The sequence below is a fragment of the Engystomops pustulosus genome, chromosome 1 (genome assembly GCF_040894005.1).
Source record: "Engystomops pustulosus chromosome 1, aEngPut4.maternal, whole genome shotgun sequence".
NCBI classification, from domain to species: Eukaryota; Metazoa; Chordata; class Amphibia; order Anura; family Leptodactylidae; genus Engystomops; species Engystomops pustulosus.
Window position 1 is genome coordinate 94989456 of NC_092411.1, and position 20783 is coordinate 95010238.

Consider the following 20783-nt stretch of genomic DNA (forward strand, 5'->3'; position numbering starts at 1 on the left):
GCCCCCTGTGGTATCCCGCCAGCCCCCTGTGGTATACAGCCAGCCAGCCCGCTTTGGTATACAGCCAGCAAGCCCCCTGTAGTATATAGCCACCCCCCTGTGGTATCCCGCCAGCCCCCTGTGGTATACAGCCAGCCAGCCCCTTTGGTATACAGCCAGCAAGCCCCCTGTGGTACACAGCCAGCCAGCCCCCTGTGGTATACAGCCAGCCCCCCTGTGGCATACAGCCAGCCCTCTTCGGTACATAAAAAAATAAACTTACATACTCACCTTCCGGCATCCCCGATGCTCTGCATGGTTCCCCGAGGGTGGGAACGGCTCCCAGATGTTCCCATCCCTGCGGCTCCTCTTCTTTCTTCTCTCTGCTGTGTTAGCATGGACACGCCTCTGCCGGCCGGCGCACATTATGACGTCATCAGCGTCGACACCGCCGGATCATAGTGTGTGCCGGCAGAGTGCATGGCCGTGCCTCTGGCAGCTAATAAAGCACAGAGAAGAAAGAGGAGCTGCTGCAAGCATCAGGAGCGCCAGAAGGTGAGTATGTCAGTTCATTTTTTTTAATTGACTTGTGTATAAACAGAGGTGGGGTTTTTCAGCACATTTTTTGTGCTTAAATACTCGGCTTATACATGAGTATATATGGTATATAATTCCAACCTGTCTCTGTCTGGTGTATAAAATTTTGGTTGCCCTGGGTTCCGACTGTAAATTTTCTAACTTAGGGTCAGGCAGGGCAGATTCTTCTCATAAATATCTCTTCTCCTGTCTGCTCTATGCAGTGTGTTCTCTGCTCATTCCTCCCCCCCTACCTGAGGCCAGTCAGTCACCCCACACCACCATAGGGGCGGGGTGAAGTGAGCTATTGGCTCACTGAGGAGAGCCGACTCCAGTCATCACACAAAAGAGCTGGCTCTTCCTGCCAGTCATTTGCGAACAACCCATCACTAATGAGCACTTAGTGGAGGAGACTAAATCTACAAGCTACAGACAGATAAGATTTATATAGCATGGGAAGAAGTTGTAGCAGAGCTGATTGTGTGTGTGTACCAGAGATGTAGCAGTGCTGACAGTTTGTCATTGTGTGCTATATCCAGGAATCATAATGTGTCTGCTTAGAGAGCCGCCGCCCACACTCTGAATTCTTACACTGACCATCACTGAGTTATAGGAACAACAATAAAACTGAGTTAAATTGTAAAGTAAGTGAGTTAAAATGATCTTTATAGTGTAAACATCAGTAGGGGATTGAGATTTAAGAACTTTTTTTCATGGGAAAACCACTTTGAATGCGCTTAGCCTTTTGACAAATTTTGTATGAAATAGCACAATGGGACAAATTTACTTACCCGGTCCTGTCGCGATCCCCTGCATCTGACGCTTCCCCCCTAAAGTCCACTGGAGTTCACCTTCTTCTTCCCACTGCTTGTAAGTGCACAATTTGAATTTTAAATCCCGCGCGTAGTCCGAATCCATCGAGTTGTCCGACGGCCACAACCCCGATTTGTGTTGCATGAAAGTCCGCCCGATTGTGCCAAAATCCGATCGTGTGCGCCAAAAACTCCTGTTAAATGTGGCGCAAATCGGAAATGTTCGGGAAACCCGACGAAAATGCGGTCTGTGGACCCTCAGTAAATGAGCCCCAATGTGTACAAGAGGAATAATACTTTCATAGACTACTTTATATGATGTCTCCAATACATTTCACACAAAAATAGTGGTGACTCTGTTCTATAGCTCTCACTCCAAAGCAGCAGTTGGGTCATATAAAAATTTATAAAGAAATACTAACATCTCGGTTATTCCAATATAGACACTTATTCCCCATCCACAGCATTGGTGAGACCCTGTTCTCGTAATTGCTAGGGGTCAACATACCTGAATATTTTATGCATGTATTTTATATTTTCCTGCAATACTGATTCATATAAATCATGTTGAAATGATCTTGGCTTTGATACAATAACATTTTATATTTGGGCAGGTTTATTTTGTTTCATCCTACTACAAAAATATGTTAACAGCCAGTGTGTGTTTTAAAGTGATTGCCGCCTTTCATATCATGTTTCTTTCATGGCCCAGTGTGGCCCAGCGCTAATCCTTGAGTGGCCTGTAACTTTATATATCTTTTATAACCTAATATGCAAATATCTGAAAGGGACTACTGGTGCGTGGAGTAGCCAGAGCTGAGGCTACATGGCACGACTACTCCATGCCCAAGTAGCCTCTTTGAATCCTCCTACTACAAGATCTTCAGCGCGCAACTCCTGGTAGCTGCATGCACTCATCCGCACTCTGCATAGACTATACAGAGCTGGCGGCTGCGCGTACTCGGTGACTTCATACAACCAGTTTACATCTCACTTCAAAGTTACTTTTTTGGATAATATCACAAGGCAGATAAATGTTAAGCTGCTTCACAACAAACAGAGTGGTTTATTAGGACAATTCCAGCTGACAGGTTCCCTTTAACACTATACTAAATAGACACCTTGATGAAGCTATTCAGGTTATGGCAGAATTATTTTGCTTCCAACTTTAAAGGGGGTTATTTTACAGCTCTTGGCAAGCATGTGTCAGCAGAAGGCCAAAATGAACAATTTGAGCCTTCAACATTGTGTATTGATTTATTGATTTACTTCCTACATACTGCTCAAATGTGATGTAAATGCAAGAAATGTTACCTTTCATAGGGAAACACGACGTTCATATGTGGGAAAAGTGTGCAATAAAAAATATTTAGATACCACGATAAGAAAATATATTTTCTTCCTGCGGAAGAAACATTTGCTGTAACATGACACGGGTATAAAAGTCAGTTTCCCGTTCCTTGCCAAGCGCTCCCTCCCTCTCCTCTGACTCTGCAGGTCTGCGGTCACAACAACAAGCAGATAATTAATAATCCTGTTGGGAGGTGTGTTTTGTACCAGATGAATCTGTCCCTAAGGGCCATCCAACTTAAAGAGTCCCTGGGAAGGAGAACTGGCTTCAGGAGGCCTTTGTGGTTCAGTGACTGTATTGTGTTACAGAGCTACTGTATATCATATGATGTAGCACACACTGGCGCATGATAAAGAAATGACCCTTTTCTGATGAAAGTCTCACAATTACACATAGATAATGACCAAAATTTGCTAGGGCATGGCTATCCACCTAAATGGTTAGGCTGAAAGAAGTGAGGCACAGAGGATAACTCAGCTGCATGTAAGTATAATAGAGCTGCTGTGTTACATTCTGTGTAATAAGTGCAATGCCTACATCTGATATCAAGTCAGTAATGAAAAACATTTACAGAATGAACATATTCAAGAACATTAACAATAAATTTGCAAACACATGAAGCCAGCCACTTATTAATATACATCTTTACACAAGTTTCATTCTTAAATAGGACCATTCATCTCCAAGTCCACCAATTCTTCGCACCCTTTGATATGGACTTCTCTGATCCTGGTGTATAAATATTTTTCAGAGCAATCAGAGCTTTCAGTTTCAGCAACTAATATGCTAATTAGTGTACATAATGTCAAGTGGGTGGTCCTGGTCTGGAGCAGATTCATTCCCACAGCATGAACATCTAAAGAAATGAATATGGTATAATGATGGAAACAATGATAACTTAGACTTTAAAGGGGTTGATCACTTTACCTCATGTGTTTTTAATATGAGTGAGTAAGTGTGAGGGGCAAGATATTTACCAATATACAATTATTAGTGATCTCTAACTGTTCATGGGGAATGCGACACATTTCTGTTGGACTTTACATGATAAATGTAGCACACGGCTCGACTGTGCCCTGGAACATTCCCTTTCAGTGCAGTAATTAGTATTGCATGAAGACAAGTGCTGCTTCACCACAAAATGTACAACACAAATGTGGCACTGAAAAGAACGTGCAAAGTCCACCTGAAAACTGGCGCAAGCACCTTAGTAAATGTGGGCCAATAACTAGGTGCAGAATCCAAACTGTTCAGGCAAGCCTCCATTTTACAATATTCATTTGCATAGCAATACCCAGTACCCTTCTTTGGTACTTCCAGAATTCCAGTTCATGATAGTAACCATGGGGAGAATTTATTAAATGTCGTGCAGCTGTGTATGATAAAAGCCATGCCTCCCCATAGCAGCGGATATATATGAAGAGGTGTAGATCTACTGATGTATCCTTTGGACGGCCACGCCACTGGTCAAATCTACACCAGGCCTGATCTGGCATAGTTTGGCATAAAACTTTCAAAAAGCGGGTAGGCACAGGGCAGGAAGGTGGCATGGAGGTGGCAAAGCCGCAATAATTTGCGATTATTTCAGTGCAAATATTTCTTGCTTTTGAAAACATCTGCGTGCAAACATGCCGACTTTGTTAATATGCGTTTACTCTAACCAGATAGAAAATGTCAGTGTTTGATTCATTCTCAGACAAGTAACAAAACATCCTAAATTACTCCATACAAGAGAGAATGAAAACATAAGATTGAGATGATTACTGAGCAGCAGCGGGTTGGAAAAAAGGCAATACAATTATTTAAAGGGAATTCTCTGGGAATAAAATACTGATGTCCCAGCTACAGTAGTCATCAATATTCTATCAGACGAGGTTGTACCTCCAGGACACCGTGAAATATCTACAATGATAATAAAGAGGATGTGACATTTTATGAACACGTTGCTCTCTTTACACAGGCAAAGAGACTTTTGCATACAGTGGCGATGCCTGGTACTGCAGGTTGCCTCATTCACCTAAGTGAGACCAGCTGCAGAACAAGCCATTGTAATTGTTACCACTGCTGTACAATGTGGCTCCTGTAGGGGCTCTGTGCTGAGTATTTTGGGAAGCAGTGGTCAGATTCCAACTGATCAACCATTGATAAACTTTACAAATTTATGTTGATGTTCCAGTGTAACTTTTAGACACCTTTTGACTACAGAACAGGAAAATGAGTCAAAGAGTTGCGGATTATTTCTAAGGATCCCACCCAACAATTCTGCATATTCGCCCCACTGAATGGGGGCGATACTTGTAATTCCCCAGCAGCACATACACTGCACATGAACCCTGGGTATCTGCTGTGGATCCTCTTGTTCCATTAAAGAAACACATTTAAAGAACACTTGCACTTGCTCGATGTTCTCCTGGTTATGGTGTCACAAACTATAACCTCAATGAGTAGGTGATAAATATGTGATTGCTGTGGGTCCCAAATATAAAAACAAAGTGGTCACATGTCCCTAATTTGTTCTAGTGCCAGGACAGTATGGCATCATAGTGGTTGAGCATTTGCAACGTTTTACTTAAAGGAAACCTGTCACTGCTGTTTGAAAAAATTAAGTTGCGGACAGGTTCCCATAGAGCCCTTATAGCAGTGGCGGTGAACCTATGGCACGGGTGCCAGAGGTGGCACTCAGAGCCATTTCTGTGGGCACTCAGGTTGTCACCCCAGGACAGAGTTCACCAGTCAGGAACACCAAATCTTCCTGCAGTCCCAGGCAACTTAAGAGATGCTGCACTCAGCGATATTTTAAAGCGACACTTCATTGGCTGTTTGGAACTGTGGGAAAAGTGAGAAGGTGTGGACAGGGCTGCATTATCTTTGGAGATCCTACTGCTAGACCTTCAATTCTAACTCTATAGAGAGACCCTGGAGAGAAGCCACAATGAGAGTCTGAATTTGCCCTCCTTCTTTCAACTGTATCAGTGACCTCGGGCTGATATGATTGAAATATGTGGAAGAACAGGTAGAAGTAAGTTACTGCTTAAAATGCCATGTTGGCACTTCACGGTAAATAAGTGGATTTTGGTTGTAGTTTGGGCACTTGTTCTCTAAAAGGTTCGCCATCACTGCCTTATAGCATAAGGGCAACCTTTCTTCCGCTAATAAAAGGAAAAGGAAAAATTTACATTTATTCTCTGCCTAGTAACCGGGCAGAGAATCTAGCGAGTCGAGGTGGGCGGATACATATGTTCGAGTCCCGCGGCTTGCTCACACCTCCTTTCCCTACGTCACTTGGATGTCGGCTGAATTATAACACAAATGCCTACGGCGCATACGACGCCTACGGCCTGCGGCTTTACTACTTAGCTTCCTGTGCCCGCTCATGGTAGCCGTAGGCATATGTGTTATAATTCATCCGACAGCCGGATGACGTAGGGAAAGGAGGTGTGAGCAAGCAAGCAAGGTTCCCTTTAAAGTCAATTGGACTGATAATTTTTGTTAACTGGCACGCATTGCTAACTGTAGACTGTATTTTTGGCGATTCTCAAAATATACATTGTTATTTTTGTCACATTAGCAATAATATTTATAGTTTTCACAATAAATAAATGTTCTCATGATTTAAAGACAATAATAAAAATATAAATATATTTCAAGCATTTTGTAGACTGGTCTTTTATAAGATATGACAAGTATTACCTGTGTCCTGGCGGTACTGGTGCATAGTCTGGAGATCAATGACATATGGTGCTAGCTGTGTGTCCACCTGCCCTAATGCCACTCGTCCCCTTCCATCTTCTCGTAAAGCATTCTCAATATGATGACATACAGTTGCAGTATATGGTCTCCAACGTCCATGCTCATTCAACCATTCCCAGACTACAACTCTTGGGGGAGCCCCTTGACCTCCAAAATTTTGACCACTTACTGATTGAAGGATACCTGGACGTGACATGGCAAAAAAAAGAAAAATACAGGCACCTCGGTATCAGGTGGGAATAGTGGACTAGTGGAATAAGCAGTATGACAGACTGCAGCAGAACTTTGGAGGATATAATATTTAACCAGGATATTATGGCAGCATTTCCGTCCCTTTCATATAAGTTGTTGCCCCAAGAAACTGTATCGTAACAGAAATACTAAGGATAATGAAGATGCACATTGTAGCTTTGCCTCCAAAGCCTGAAGAACCAGTCCCAGGTCTTGGTGGTCAGTTGTCAGCTTGTGAGGCCATGTGTCCATAAGCATTTACTAGATGTGGTTGGCATCTGCAAAAGATATATAAAAAAAGGATTGTCAAAATGATTTGGTGTATTTGTTGTCTATGCATTGTCACAGTGCTATGCTGTGTACAGTCCTGGCATACTAAACACATAGTCCCTGACAGTAATGCTTCTCTCCATGCTCACAATGCTATGCTTCTTTCCATGTCATGTTTTTAGGATCATTGTCTCTATGCAGACTCAGATGTATAATGAGCAGAATCACCATAAACTGGTAGTATCCTACCAATACATCAGCTCTGCCACCATGTATGCAAGAGGGACCCCTGAAATCCCCATCTATAGATATAATATATATTTCCTATATGCACAGCACTAACCATAGGTGTACTCACGGTGCTCTCCTGTCAGCAGCCCATCTTCTGATCTCCCTTTTGTGATGTTCTCATGGTGGGGGCAGTGTGTTCCCCCAGGGCTGCTGGGCTAGGTGTGCTGTCAGATGATGGCTCTGTGTATGCGGCTATGGATGCTGCTTGTCGACAAGTGTGAAGAGGTTGCAGTTGAGGGTTCCCTTGCAGGATCTGCGCACAGTCTTCAGGTGGAAGCAGGATAATGTCTCCCAGAGGGTGGGGTGAGAGGAGTCAGTGACCCCAGAGAATAGACATGTACAGCCCCCCAGCCTGCAGGGATGTAGATGACAGCGCAGGATCCGGCTACTGGTGAGACTGGGTGCAGGCACCAGACATGATCGCTCCTTCTTCTGCTGCTGCTTCCTCTATGGGGAAGTGTCACTCTCCTCAGCCCCTCTCCCTTCCATCCCCCTCCTCATACTACAACCTGTACAATAAAGCTCCAGCCTCTGCAGCTACTCCACTGACAGGAGGGAGGGTTATGGGGTCCCTGATATGTTAGGGGGTCTGGATAGATTCATAAATCTACAGGCTGCATTGCCATCCCCATGGCTTCCCTGCTGTGACACACTGAGAGGCAGGGAGGCACTGCAGCCATTAGATGTGACCTAGTAGTGGATGACATGGAAGCAGAAAGCCAGTGGAAGCTGGAATATTGTGATCTGGAGCATCAGGACTCAGTATATGGTGCTATGTACTCGGAGTGGTGGGCAGTAGACACCCCCCACCTCCTGTGATGGCCAGTAGGATATTGAATATATAGGGGAGGACTGAAGGTAAATTGTTATATTCTTTTAAGGTGTATCTGTAATTATTTACTTGGTTTAGGGACTCATTCCATTGTATTTTACCACTGGATTAGTATTGAAATGCTGATTGGAAACCAGCTATTCCATGTGGATTATTCCTGGCATCCCAGGCATTATTACTTGACCATCAAATGTGTGGGTTTCCTCCAAGTCCTCCAGTTTCCTCCCAAAACATACTGGTAGGTTGATTAGATTGTAACCCCCATTGGGGACAGGGACCGATTTGGTAAGCTCTGTGTTGCGTTATATAAATAAAGGAATTAATATTAAATGAATGCTTAGTCAGCCTACGCTGCCAAGGCCAGTGATAGGCAGCAATGGTCACTTACAGTGTATGTAGTATCTCCGCTGCAAGCTACAAACAGAAAGTGGTACAAATAGGAGGCACAGTCATGGACTGGATAAGAGGTAAGTATTATTAACCCTTCTATTACCCCCATAAATTCCTTATCTTCTAATACGATTCAGGCTTCACATTTTAGTATCAGTATAATTTCGCACACTGGGAGGAACTTGGACTTGGACTTCCAAACTAGGTCTAAACTGGTTGAGATTTTGCTGAAGTCTACTCAGGTTTTCTGGTGGAGACTATAGTAAGTCTGGCGGGACAAGTGCTCACTCTCGCAACCGGCCTCCACCTGCCCCGCTGCCTGACACGCCCCAGAGTGGAAAATCGGCACAGAGGCGGAGATTTGTGTTTCTTTTCTGCCAGAAAACTTCTGGAGATAGCATAATGAATCTCCCCCTGTGCACTTTTTTCATGCTGTTTTCTCAAGCTAAAGCCAGAAGGGGATTCCAAGGGAATTGGAAATTGAAGGAATGAATGATACTTATCTCCCAGATCCATTACTGGCTTTGTCTCAAATAGCTGCTTCAAAGATTGCTGTGAAGTTTTACCAAAAATGCTGTGTGTGAAACCAGTTCTGCTTATCCACAAATTTTACTGGAAGTGAAAGCTCTGGCTCTTCAAGAAACAGGATTTCAGAAATATTTTAATCAACAAATAAAAAGTATGTGCCAGTTTTCTGACAGACTTTATTGAAAAGGGACCTTTAACCACCTAACATATGTGAAGATTATTATACCATTCTGTAGGGGTGGTTACACGCATTCAAGAGAACTTAAAATTTTCTTTCTAGCCCCCACATTTCCGGAGATATCAGTCCCAGTATCCGACCATTGTAATCTGTGTTTGGTCAGAGAGGAGGAGCTGTGGCTGGAGGAGTGTGTTATGCTAATCTTCTCTCATACAGTCCAATCAGTGACAGGCAAAGTCAGAGAAGCGACTATAAAATGTAGTGAGCTCTGATTTTTTTTCTATGTTCATCTAAAGGCTGCGTTCATGCACAATCCACTAATATTCTGTTTACATTACGTTTACATAATCACAATGTTACGGAATTGCATTCACATTGGGTGTACATTCCCTTTACATCGCAAATGAATTGTGAAACCAAATCCGATGTTATCACAAATGCAATGTAAATGCAAACTGAATGTTACTGCAAAAGTGATGTAAACATAAAACGTGATTTAAATGTATCTACATTACATTTATGTAAACATGACGTTTACAAGGTGTTTGCGCTAACATCTCATTTACTTTTGCCTTTTATTTGTGGGTATGTGGCATTTGCGTTGACATGGAACTTGCATGCCGTTTCACTGGCGGTTGTGTTTACATGGTGTTTTGATTGCGTTTGCAATTTACATGGTGTTTACATTTACTTTTGTGTTAAGGTAGCGTTTCCATTGAATTTGTGTCATATTTTCATTTTACATGGCGTTTGCATAGTGTTTATGTGCCCTTTTAATCTGCTTCTGCTGTGTTTGCATCGCATTTACGCTTACTCAGTATTTGCTTCCCATTCATGTGGTGTTTGCATTTACCACTTCTGCGGTGTGATTTTTCCACAATTTTTCCAGTCTCTTCCACAGTTCTGTGACTGTTGTGGGTTTCTTGGCCATATTTTTGTCACCAAGGATTTTCCAGAGTTTTTCTATTGGTTTAAGTCAGGACTCTGGGCTGGCCATTTCATTGTTTCAATGTTTTTAGTTTCAAGGAACTGCTGTGTGACAGGGGGCATTGTCCTGCATGAAAATTGCTGGTTGGGTGAAGAAGACAAGGAAGGAACCACATGTTGTTGAAGAAGGTTCTGATACACACTTGCATTCACTCTGCCATGTCGCTGTATAAGAGATCTAAATCCTGGTGCAGAAAACAGTCCCCCAAACCATGACACTTCCTCCACCACTTTCACTGACTTTCTTACACAGTTTTTCCCCAACGTTCGTTTGTCAATGAACATAATGGGGCAGATTTACTTACCCGGTCCGTTCGCGATCCAGCGGCGCGTTCTCTGCGCTGGATTCGGGTCCGGCCGGGATTCATCAAGGCTGTTCCTCCGCTGTCCACCAGGTGGCGCTGCTGCGCTGAAAAGCATCTGAACGCGCTGGAGTTCACTGGGCCGGACCAAGTGAAGGTAAGCGCGTCTCAAGCGACACATTTCTTTTTTTAAATGCAGCGGTTTTTCCGAATCCGTCGGGTTTTCGCTCAGCCACACCCCCCCGATTTCCGTCGCGTGCATGCCGGCGCCGATGCGCCACAATCCGATCTCATGCGCCAAAATCCCGGGGCAATTCAGGGAAAATCGGCGCAAATCGGAAATATTCGGGTAACACGTCGGGAAAACGCGAATCGGACCCTTAGTAAATGACCCCCAATGTTTCCCATCAGATCCAAATAAATTAAATGTGCATTCATCACTAAACTGAAATGTGGACCCACTTCTTCAATGTCCACACAACATGCTCCTCAGCAAGGGTTAGTCTGGCCTTTTGATTCTTTCTGCTAATGAGAGATTTGATCACTGCAGAGATGACTTTCAGTCCAAATGCTCTAAAACATCGAGGTGTTGTATGATGAGAGAGATTCTTACCCTGGACAGTGTGGAACTGGCAAGCAATTACAACTGCAGATTAACACCAATAACTTGCAGGTATCTGAAAGTGTTTTCAAAGTTTAATCAGTATTCTTTTACAATTAACTCATTAACATTTTAATTTGGTGGTTTAGAACATATATACCGTATATACTCGAGTATAAGCTGACCCAAGTATAAGCCGAGGCCCCTAATTTTACCACAAAAACCCGGTAAAACCTATATTTTTTACTCAAGTATAAGCCGAGTTTGGGTTTTCAGCACATTTTATTTGCTGAAAAACTAGGCTTATACTCGAGTATATATGGTAATTTATAAAATAAGGTTAAAATACTGCTATTTTACTCATGTTAATATATATTTTGCACAGAACTACACAATGGTCTTGACATTTAGGAAGTTGTTTGTTGTTCTCTAATTTTGATCTCCAGTGTAGATGTTGTATATATATATATATATATATATATATATATTGTATCCATAATAAGATATTAAGAGGAAATCAGTAAGGAAATAATTTCTCCCATCTAAGCTGTTTTAGGTTTATAAATGAAATCACTATTTCCTGAATATTAAAATGCTAGCGCCGCCCCCCCCCCACTCCCTGTTCAGTAAATGCTAAAAACTTTACTAACAATTAACATCCCCACAGGCAGCTCCCTGACACTGTGTGACTGACTACAGGATCTGGGAGTCATTAGTGGCATCTAGTACCTTATAGATGACAATCTCTTCCATCAGGAGGACTTTATTCCGGGTTCTCCAATCCATGAAGTATCACTGCTGAATTCACAGCCAGATATCTTCAGCTCCGTGCAGCATCTCCACCCAGAGTCCCTAAAAATACCACAGTCACTTACAGTATGAAGTATATACCCCTCACAACACAACTGACCGCACTCTCCCCACATATAAAACATCCCTTCATTATATACATATATATTTCTAGTGGAATTATAGCATGCACAGCACCAATCAATATACAACACCCCTAATTTATTAATACAGACCCCCCCAACATTTGGTCTACATGATGCAAAGTAATCTGTTGTATCTTATAACTAATATATCCCACCCTGTTATGTTACATATGATTTTATATACAGTGCCCCCTGACCAATGTAAATATGTAGCACCCCCTAATTAATGAATATATACTGTATATATAATAATAATTTATTTTTATAAAGCCCACCTCTCATATATTTAAAGGCCTCGTTATTCACCCCCCCCCCAATTAAATATACAGTTCCCATATATTTCTTCCCAATTTAATTAATATCTTGCCCCCATATTTAGATCCCACTCAGTTTGACTATATACAGCCTCCCATATAGTAAAACCCCTGGTTTAATTATTTACATGCCCGATATATACGGTAGATTTCCCCACCCTAGTTTTATTATATTTAGAAGTCCCCCAGTTTTATACAGCCACACATATATAAATATATACAGCTCCCCCCTGTATAATCACAAACTGCCCCTATATAAATATATACAGCTCCCCCTGTATAATCAGAATCTGCCCCCATATAAATATATACAGCTCCCCCCTGTGTAGTCAGAATCTGCCCCCATATAAATATATACAACTCCCCCCTGTATAATCACAATCTCCCTCCATATGAATATATACAGCTCCCCCTGTATAATCACAATCTGCCCCCATATGAATATATACAGCTCCCCCCTGTATAATCACAATCTGCCTCCATATAAATGTATACAACTCCCCCTGTACAATCAAAATGTGCCCCATATAAATATATACAGCCCCCCTATAAACACAATCTACCTCCATATAAATATATACAGCTCTCCCCTATATAATCAAAATCTGCCCCCATATAAAAGTATACAGCTCCCCCCTATATAATCACAATCTGCCCCATATAAAAGTATACAGCCCCTCTATATAATCAGAATCTGCCCCCATATAAAAGTATACAGACCCCCCAGTATAAACCTGCCCAATATCAATGTAAACAGCTCCTCCCTGTATAAAAGAACGATTCTGGCCGCATATACATGTATATAGAAGCCCCCACATCTACCCCGTTATAGAAATAGCGTTATTAGCCAAATTTTAAATAATAATTGTCCATGAAAAATAATAAAACTTATACTTACCTCTAGGCAGGTGCTCCCACGGCGCGCGGCTCCAGTCTTCCTGCAGCTTTTCCATCATCGTCTCTCCGCGGCTCCGCTGAGTGACACAGGCGGCGTGACGTCATCATCCGCCGCCTGTGTCCCTTTGGAGAACGGAGCGACGCCAGTTGCCGGATAGGCGCTGTGTCGCTCCGCATATAAATCGCGCCTGTGTCTTAAAGAGACAGGCGCGATTTATTAATCAAGTGGATGATTCGGGCTCTCAACGGGCACCCGAATCATCCACATTAGAGCCGCAAAATGCTTTTCATCTCACCTCATGGCAGATGCGGCCCTGCTACAAATAAATGAATATAATAAGACTCAATGTCACAAAATGGAGTTTAAATAGTTTGATTTTATGATTCACAAAATGTTATGGGCTTAAAGAGTTATCACCAAGATGGCCACCACTGGAAACTACAAGTCCCATGATCTTTTAGTTCTCATTAACAGCTCCTCCCTCTCATGCTGTGATGATCAGACAGACTGCCCTGCTCTGTTACCATAGTAATGCAATGTAATTTGTAACTGCCCTCACTGCACATTACATCACAACCAACCGACTACAGCCAAACCTGCCCAGGCAGGTGCAGAACATGTGATGTGGACATGTGACCAGCGGCTATCTTCTGTCTTTTGGATTATGTGTCCGGAGAAAATCAACGGACTTATTAAAGGGCTGGTAGAATTTGAATTCTTCATTACAGTGTATGTCAGCAGCATTTTTCTGCCAAGAGGAGAAAATTTTAAATAACAACTAATTACATATTAGCTTATAGTTTAAGGACCAATTTCTATATGAATTATGCTGATTCCTGGAATACCCCTTGAAGCATATTATAAGAAAAAAATCTGGAATAAATAATTTTAGAAAGTCTCTCACCCCTGACAGTGCTGTGTTAATTGCTACAGAAAGTTTGCTTGTTTACATGGCCGATAAGTAACACAAACAATCTCTCAATGAACCATCCTTAGATAACCAGTTCTGTGTTTTGGGCTGCTAACTTTCTCTGGGGAAATCAGAACATTCCATGGAATGAAGTGCTTTGGTTTTCTGTAAAGTAAACTTTAGGTTAATAGTTCAATGATGTTTTATTTACTTTTTTACAACAAGGCCATGTAAGACTCAAATGATTACATGGAGGATACATTTTGCAGGTAAACAACTTTTAAAAGCCTAAAACTGTCACACGGCCATCATTGTACATACTCAAGTTTGAAGGGCTTGAAATATTACATTAGACATGGACTTGTTGTTCAGATGACATTAGAAATGAATTTGTATTTCAGATGCCATAAAACATTACATGGGCTATCCACCTTTAAAACTGATGGTCAAAAGGATCAGTTCTCCCCAACAGTGTGGGTTCCATTATTGCTTACATGGAAAGAGCTACACTGTTTACTGTTGACACACTGGGGGAGGTGTATTAAGCTGTCTGCAACAGAATTCTGCAGTATTTAACACAGATAATCCATTAGAAAATCAGAACCATGTACGAAATTGACATATTCTGATTGGCCCACCGAGAAAAGAAATTGTGCTCTCTCATTGATATTTAAAATGAGATTTTTCTATTGGTAAAGGACAAATCTATTGAGTGAAAACAGCCTTAAATTCTGACTTTGTATATAGTTTTTTTGGGTGCTATGGCTCCTGCAGAACTGTAAGGGAACCAGGAGTGAAACCCCTGCTATTGATTTGGCGCTCCTGTGTCTTCAGGACCTCCAAATTATACAAACCATGCAGGAAAAATATAGGGGCACATTTACTTACCCGGTCCTTGGAGTTCACAGAAAGTGCATTGTCCGACGATAATGCACTGTGCCGCGATTCACTATGATCTTGCACCCGATATCCTGCATTTGTTGCTTCCCCGGTCAGGTCCAACGGAGTTCTCCTTCTTATTCCTGGTGCATGTAAGTGCATTGTCTTGCTACACAACTTGAAAGTTAAATCCCGTGCTCAGTCTGAATCAGTCGGATTGTCTGATGGCCCGGCCCCTAATCTGTGTCACATGGAAGCCAGCACAGGTGTGACAGAAACCGATTGCGTGCGACACAATCTTAGCGCAGACACCGGTTAAATACCTGTCAAACCCCGAAAACAGCACAAAGTCCGACGAAAGTGAGTAGCGCGACCCTTTGTAAATAAGCCCCATAATGTTAAATATCTCAATTTTAGTTAACCATATCAGTGCAGTTTAAAAGGAGTATTATTAGAGATAACCCAATCCAGAATATGTCATCTCTGGTGATCAGCTGATTCCACTGGTGGAAAATATGGCTAGCTAAGCATACGAGTGTTACAGTAAGGCCATTCAGATCATTGAAAGTCTCTTAAAATTAACCTGTCACCAGGAATGGAAGGGCAATGTTGCATCTAAATCGTTTTCACAAACTATCAGTGCCTTAGTATTGTTCTGTGAACTATTAGTATTTTAGAATTTTACTTTTCACAAGTTTTCACAATGCATTCATGTTGTATTTATGTTCAATTTCATATTTATCTTCCATCATAATAATAATTGCTATATAGCACACACAGATTACGCAACACTCCACAGAGGTTCCCAGATCGGTCCCTGTTCCCAATGGGGCTCACAATGTAATCAACCTACCAGTATGTTTTGGAGTGTGGGAGGAAGACACTGGAAGACCTGGAGAAAACCCACGCAAACACAGAGAGAACATACAAACTCTTTGCAGATGTTGACCTGTGACTTGAACCCTTGTCCCCAGCGCTGCAAGGCTTCAGTGCTATCCACTGAACCACTATGCTGCCCATCAATCTCCTATCAACCTCCCTATCATCTATCTCCTATAAAATTCTTGCATATTACAGATTGTTTTACCATACTAAAAGGAACCTCTGTCTGTATACTACAGGCTGGGCAGGTTGGCTATATACTACAGGGGGCAGGCTGGCTATATACTATGGGGCCAGGCTATATACTACAGGGAGGGGCAGGCTGGCTGTACACAACAGGAGGGCAGGCTATATACTACAGTGAGGGGCAGGCTGGCTGTATACAATGGGGGGGGGGGTTATATGCTACAGGAAGGAGCGGGCTGGCTGTATACAAAGGGGGGCAGGCTGGCTGTATACTACAGGGGTCTGGCTAAATACTAATGGGGGAAGGTTGGCTATATACTGCAGGTGGGTAGGCTGGCTATATAATGGGGGCATGCTAGCTATATATTACAGGGGGAGCAGGCTGGGTATATACTATGGGGGGCAGGCTGGCTATATACTAAAGGGGGGCAGGCTGTCTATATACTACAGGGGGCAGGCTGGCTATATAATGGAGAGCAGGCTGGCTGTATACTACAGGCTGGGCAGATTGGCTATATACTACAGGGGGCAGGCTGGCTATATACTATGGGGGCCAGGCTATATACTACAGGGAGGGGCAGGCTGGCTGTACACAATGGGAGGGCAGGCTATATACTACAGTGAGGGGCAGGCTGGCTGTATACAATGGGGGGGTTATATACTACAGGAAGGAGCGGGCTGGCTGTATACATTGGGGGGCAGGCTGGCTGTATACTACAGGGAGCTGGCTAAATACTAATGGGGGAAGACTGGCTATATACTAAAGGGGAGCGGCCGGCTATATACTACAGGGGGCCAGGCTGGCTGTATACTACATGTGGGCAGGCTGGATATATACTAGAGGGGGGGCTGGCTGTATACTACAGGGTGGGCATGCTATATACTGCAGGTAAAATAATCTGACCGGAGCTCCTTTGGTATCCATATTGTTGTCTGTAGTTGTCAAATCCTTTTCTTTCTTTCCAATCTTAAAAATTCTTTAAGGTGTGTTTCCACAGTAAAAGATTTTCTGATGAGAATAGGCCGCTATTCAGACTGCTCCGTTGCGTTTCTTCATCCCTCAAACCCACCACAATTGTTGCGGGTTACCGGAAAAGATTTATGCAACGATATTGTAATATGTTTAAACAAGTTACCGTTTATTCGATAAAACCATACTCACAAACATAGGTAAAAATGCGCATGTAAAATCCACAATCAAAAACGCCAGTCTTGCTTAATTGCCCCATCCAGGGTTTCGCTACCATGGCTTCTTCCGGGGCGTTGCTGGCAATTACTCATTAACCCATTTTATATCCCACACGTATCCTAAGTTTATATCTTTTATTTCATCAAAACACAAGTCATTATCGGTAGTTATATTAATTCTACATAATATACACTCACTGGCCACTTTATTAGGTACACCTGTCCAACTGCTCGTTAACACTTAATTTCTAATCAGCCAATTACATGGCGTCAACTCAGTGCATTTAGGCATGTAGACATGGTCAAGATAATTTCCTGCAGTTCAAACTGAGCATCAGTATGGGGAAGAAAGGTGATTTGAGTGCCTTTGAACGTGGCATGGTTGTTGGTGCCAGAAGGGCTGGTCTGAGTATTTCAGAAACTGCTGATCTACTGGGATTTTTACGCACAACCATCTCTAGGGTTTACAGAGAAACATCCAGTGAGCGGCAGTTCTGTGGGCGGAAATGCCTTGTTGATGCCAGAGGTCAGAGGAGAAAAGCAGACTGGTTCGAGCTGATAGAAAGGCAACAGTGACTCAAATCGCCACCAGTTACAACCAAGGTAGGCAGAAGAGCATCTCTGAACGCACAGTACGTCGAACTTTGAGGCAGATGGGCTACAGCAGCAGAAGACCACACCGGGTGCCACTCCTTTCAGCTAAGAACAGGAAACTGAGGCTACAATTTGCACAAGCTCATCGAAATTGGACAGTAGTAGATTGGAAAAACGTTGCCTGGTCTGATGAGTCTCGATTTCTGCTGCGACATTCGGATGGTAGGGTCAGAATTTGGCGTCAACAACATGAAAGCATGGATCCATCCTGCCTTGTATCAACGGTTCAGGCTGGTGGTGGTGGTGTCATGGTGTGGGGAATATTTTCTTGGCACTCTTTGGGCCCCTTGGTACCAATTGAGCATCGTTGCAACGCCACAGCCTACCTGAGTATTGTTGCTGACCATGTCCATCCCTTTCTGACCACAATGTACCCAACATCTGATGGCTACTTTCAGCAGGATAATGCGCCATGTCATAAAGCTGGAATCATCTCAGACTGGTTTCTTGAACATGACAATGAGTTCACTGTACTCAAATGGCCTCCACAGTCACCAGATCTCAATCCAATACAGCATCTTTGGGATGTGGTGGAACGGGAAATTCGCATCATGGATGTGCAGCCGACAAATCTGCGGCAACTGTGTGATGCCATCATGTCAATATGGACAATATGCTTCCAGCACCTTGTTGAATCTATGCCACGAAGAATTGAGGAAGTTCTGAAGGCAAAAGGGGGTCCAACCCGTTACTAGCATGGTGTACCTAATAAAGTGGCTGGTGAGTGTATATACTGGGGAAGTGTGCTGGGGCTACCGGATTAATGAGGGGGAAATGATATGGTAGTATGTATTATAGCATATTGATGGGTCGCAGTGTATTATCTGTATATGCGGGGGGCACTTAGCTGTTATCAAGGGGATGCTATATTGACTGTGATTTTTTTAGGGGCAGAGCGTGGAGATGTTCTCCAGAAGCCACAAACACCCGGGTGGAAAATTCTGCAAAGATGAGTCACAGCCTGGAAAAGTTTCCATGACGTTCTCTACCTGATGAAGAAGGATTAGCAAAGTAGGAGACTACAGGAAGAAGAGCAGGATGGACTGGACCAACACCAACATAGAAAGAGACAGCTGCAGCCTAACAGTAAGTGATGTCTTACTTTAAGTGATGTAATTGATGAGTGCAGCCCAGATGTACAGTATATTTAATGCTGGTATATATTGATGTGTGTAGTAAATACATTTTTGGTCTATATTTATAAGGGTGGGATATCATTATGTGCTGTTTATTCATTGCTGGTGAATATTTAAACTTCGTGTATGATGTGACTAAATGGTTAAAAATTACCCACAATCGTCCGGACAGGTCTCCCCCACAAGGACACATCTCTATGATGAGGCCTATATTATTCTCCAACAGCCCCATATTACAGATTGCCTTCCAATACTGCTGTTTGTAAACTACAATTAAACTAAGTGTTATTATTGTGAAGGAGCCTCTTATTGAATGTGACTCTTCATAAACTAGTATTATTTTGGGGCCCCACTTTTAGTCTAAACTTAAGTCCAAAACTTTGTCTAAAACTGGCTCTGTATGGTAGGATGCATCTAACTAGTATGGTACAGTTTTTAAATGGCAGGTGGAATTCATACAATACTGCCAGTGGGTGGCAGCACAAACATAGATTTTCATGATCTTACAAGTGTTTTTTTCTCACAATTTATAATATAATTAATAGGAATTTCACCAAAATCCAACATGATGGAATTTATCACTTACCTGGACACATAATAAGTGACTTCTATCAAGATGGTGCCTGACATTTAAGCAAAGTAAACCAAGAGCCAAGTGTATTAGAAAAATCACAACTAGTCACAATGTAAATTCAAAAAAAGAGAACAATATTGCTGTATTCATTTTTTTTTTAGTTCATTTTTCCTTTTATATTTTCTTTAGATTTTAAAATGGGTGGTACAGAGGAAGGGGGTTTCTCTTGTGGAATTTGGGGGAATTTACTAATAGTCTGCAGTATTTCCATCGAGAATGGGGGCATATAACATGTGGGGTAATCTATATATCTGGGTCACACCACATCTGACCACAATGGGGGTATTTACTAAGGGCCCAAATCACGTTTTTTCATCGGGTTGCCCGAAAATTACTGATTTGCTCCGTGTTGTGGCGCATCGGCGCCGGCATGCACGTGTCGGAAATCAGGGTGCGTGGCCATCGGAAAACCCAACGGATTTGGAAAAACCGCCATATTTTTTTTTTTTTAAATGTGTTGCTCGACACACACTTACCTGCAACCAGCATAGCTTGGTGAACTCCGATGGACTTCAGCGCAGCAGTAACACCTAGTGGACATCGGGCGCACTACCTTAGTGAATCGCTGGAAGACCCGAATCAGTGTCGGACAACCCGCGGCTGCATTGTGAATGGACCGGGTAAGTAAATGTGCCCTAATGTGTTCCCGTAATGGTATAATGTACATACAAGTAATTTATCAGTCTGCACTTATAATTAGTTGTAGTACAAAGTGTGAAGGAAAGTGAGATGAAAACAAGATAACTAGGGATTGACTGGTTTCAGGAGTGCTAGATGTATGGAGGATTGCACCACAAAGTAGTGAAAACTGCGCAATGTGCAGTATGCCTTGCGACTGTGCAGAGTATGTCAGATTATTGAATATTGGTGCACCGTCTTCAATTATCTGGCACACCCTGCACTGCTCAGGAAGTATGTACTTTTTTAGGTGCAAATTTAACAAGCAGCATCCAACACAATTCTGACGAGTCGCTATATTACATGTGTTGCAAACTCCGACTAAGCACTACCACACCCCTTTGGATGCACATTTTTCTTTTTTTGTTCAAACAGTGCGCTGCGACACAAAACTGGTGCAGACACTTCTTA

At 42.6% G+C, this 20783-nt stretch overlaps 1 protein-coding gene across 2 annotated transcripts in view; it reads right to left on the reverse strand.

Annotated features, from left to right (window-relative positions):
- The window catches only part of DTX1 (deltex E3 ubiquitin ligase 1), a 30840-nt gene extending 22883 nt beyond the window's left edge, over positions 1-7957 (reverse strand). Inside the window, exons 1-2 of one of the 2 annotated variants that reach the window (XM_072148323.1) lie at positions 7328-7957; positions 6409-6977 (exon numbers count right to left, since the gene is read on the reverse strand). In XM_072148323.1, the coding sequence (XP_072004424.1) occupies positions 6409-6664 (256 nt within the window). In that variant the 5' untranslated portion in view covers positions 6665-6977; positions 7328-7957. Of the gene's footprint in view, positions 1-6408; positions 6978-7312 lie in introns of both variants that reach the window. The other variant, XM_072148331.1, reaches the window with a different exon arrangement.
- Positions 7958-20783: the final 12826 nt, after the last annotated feature.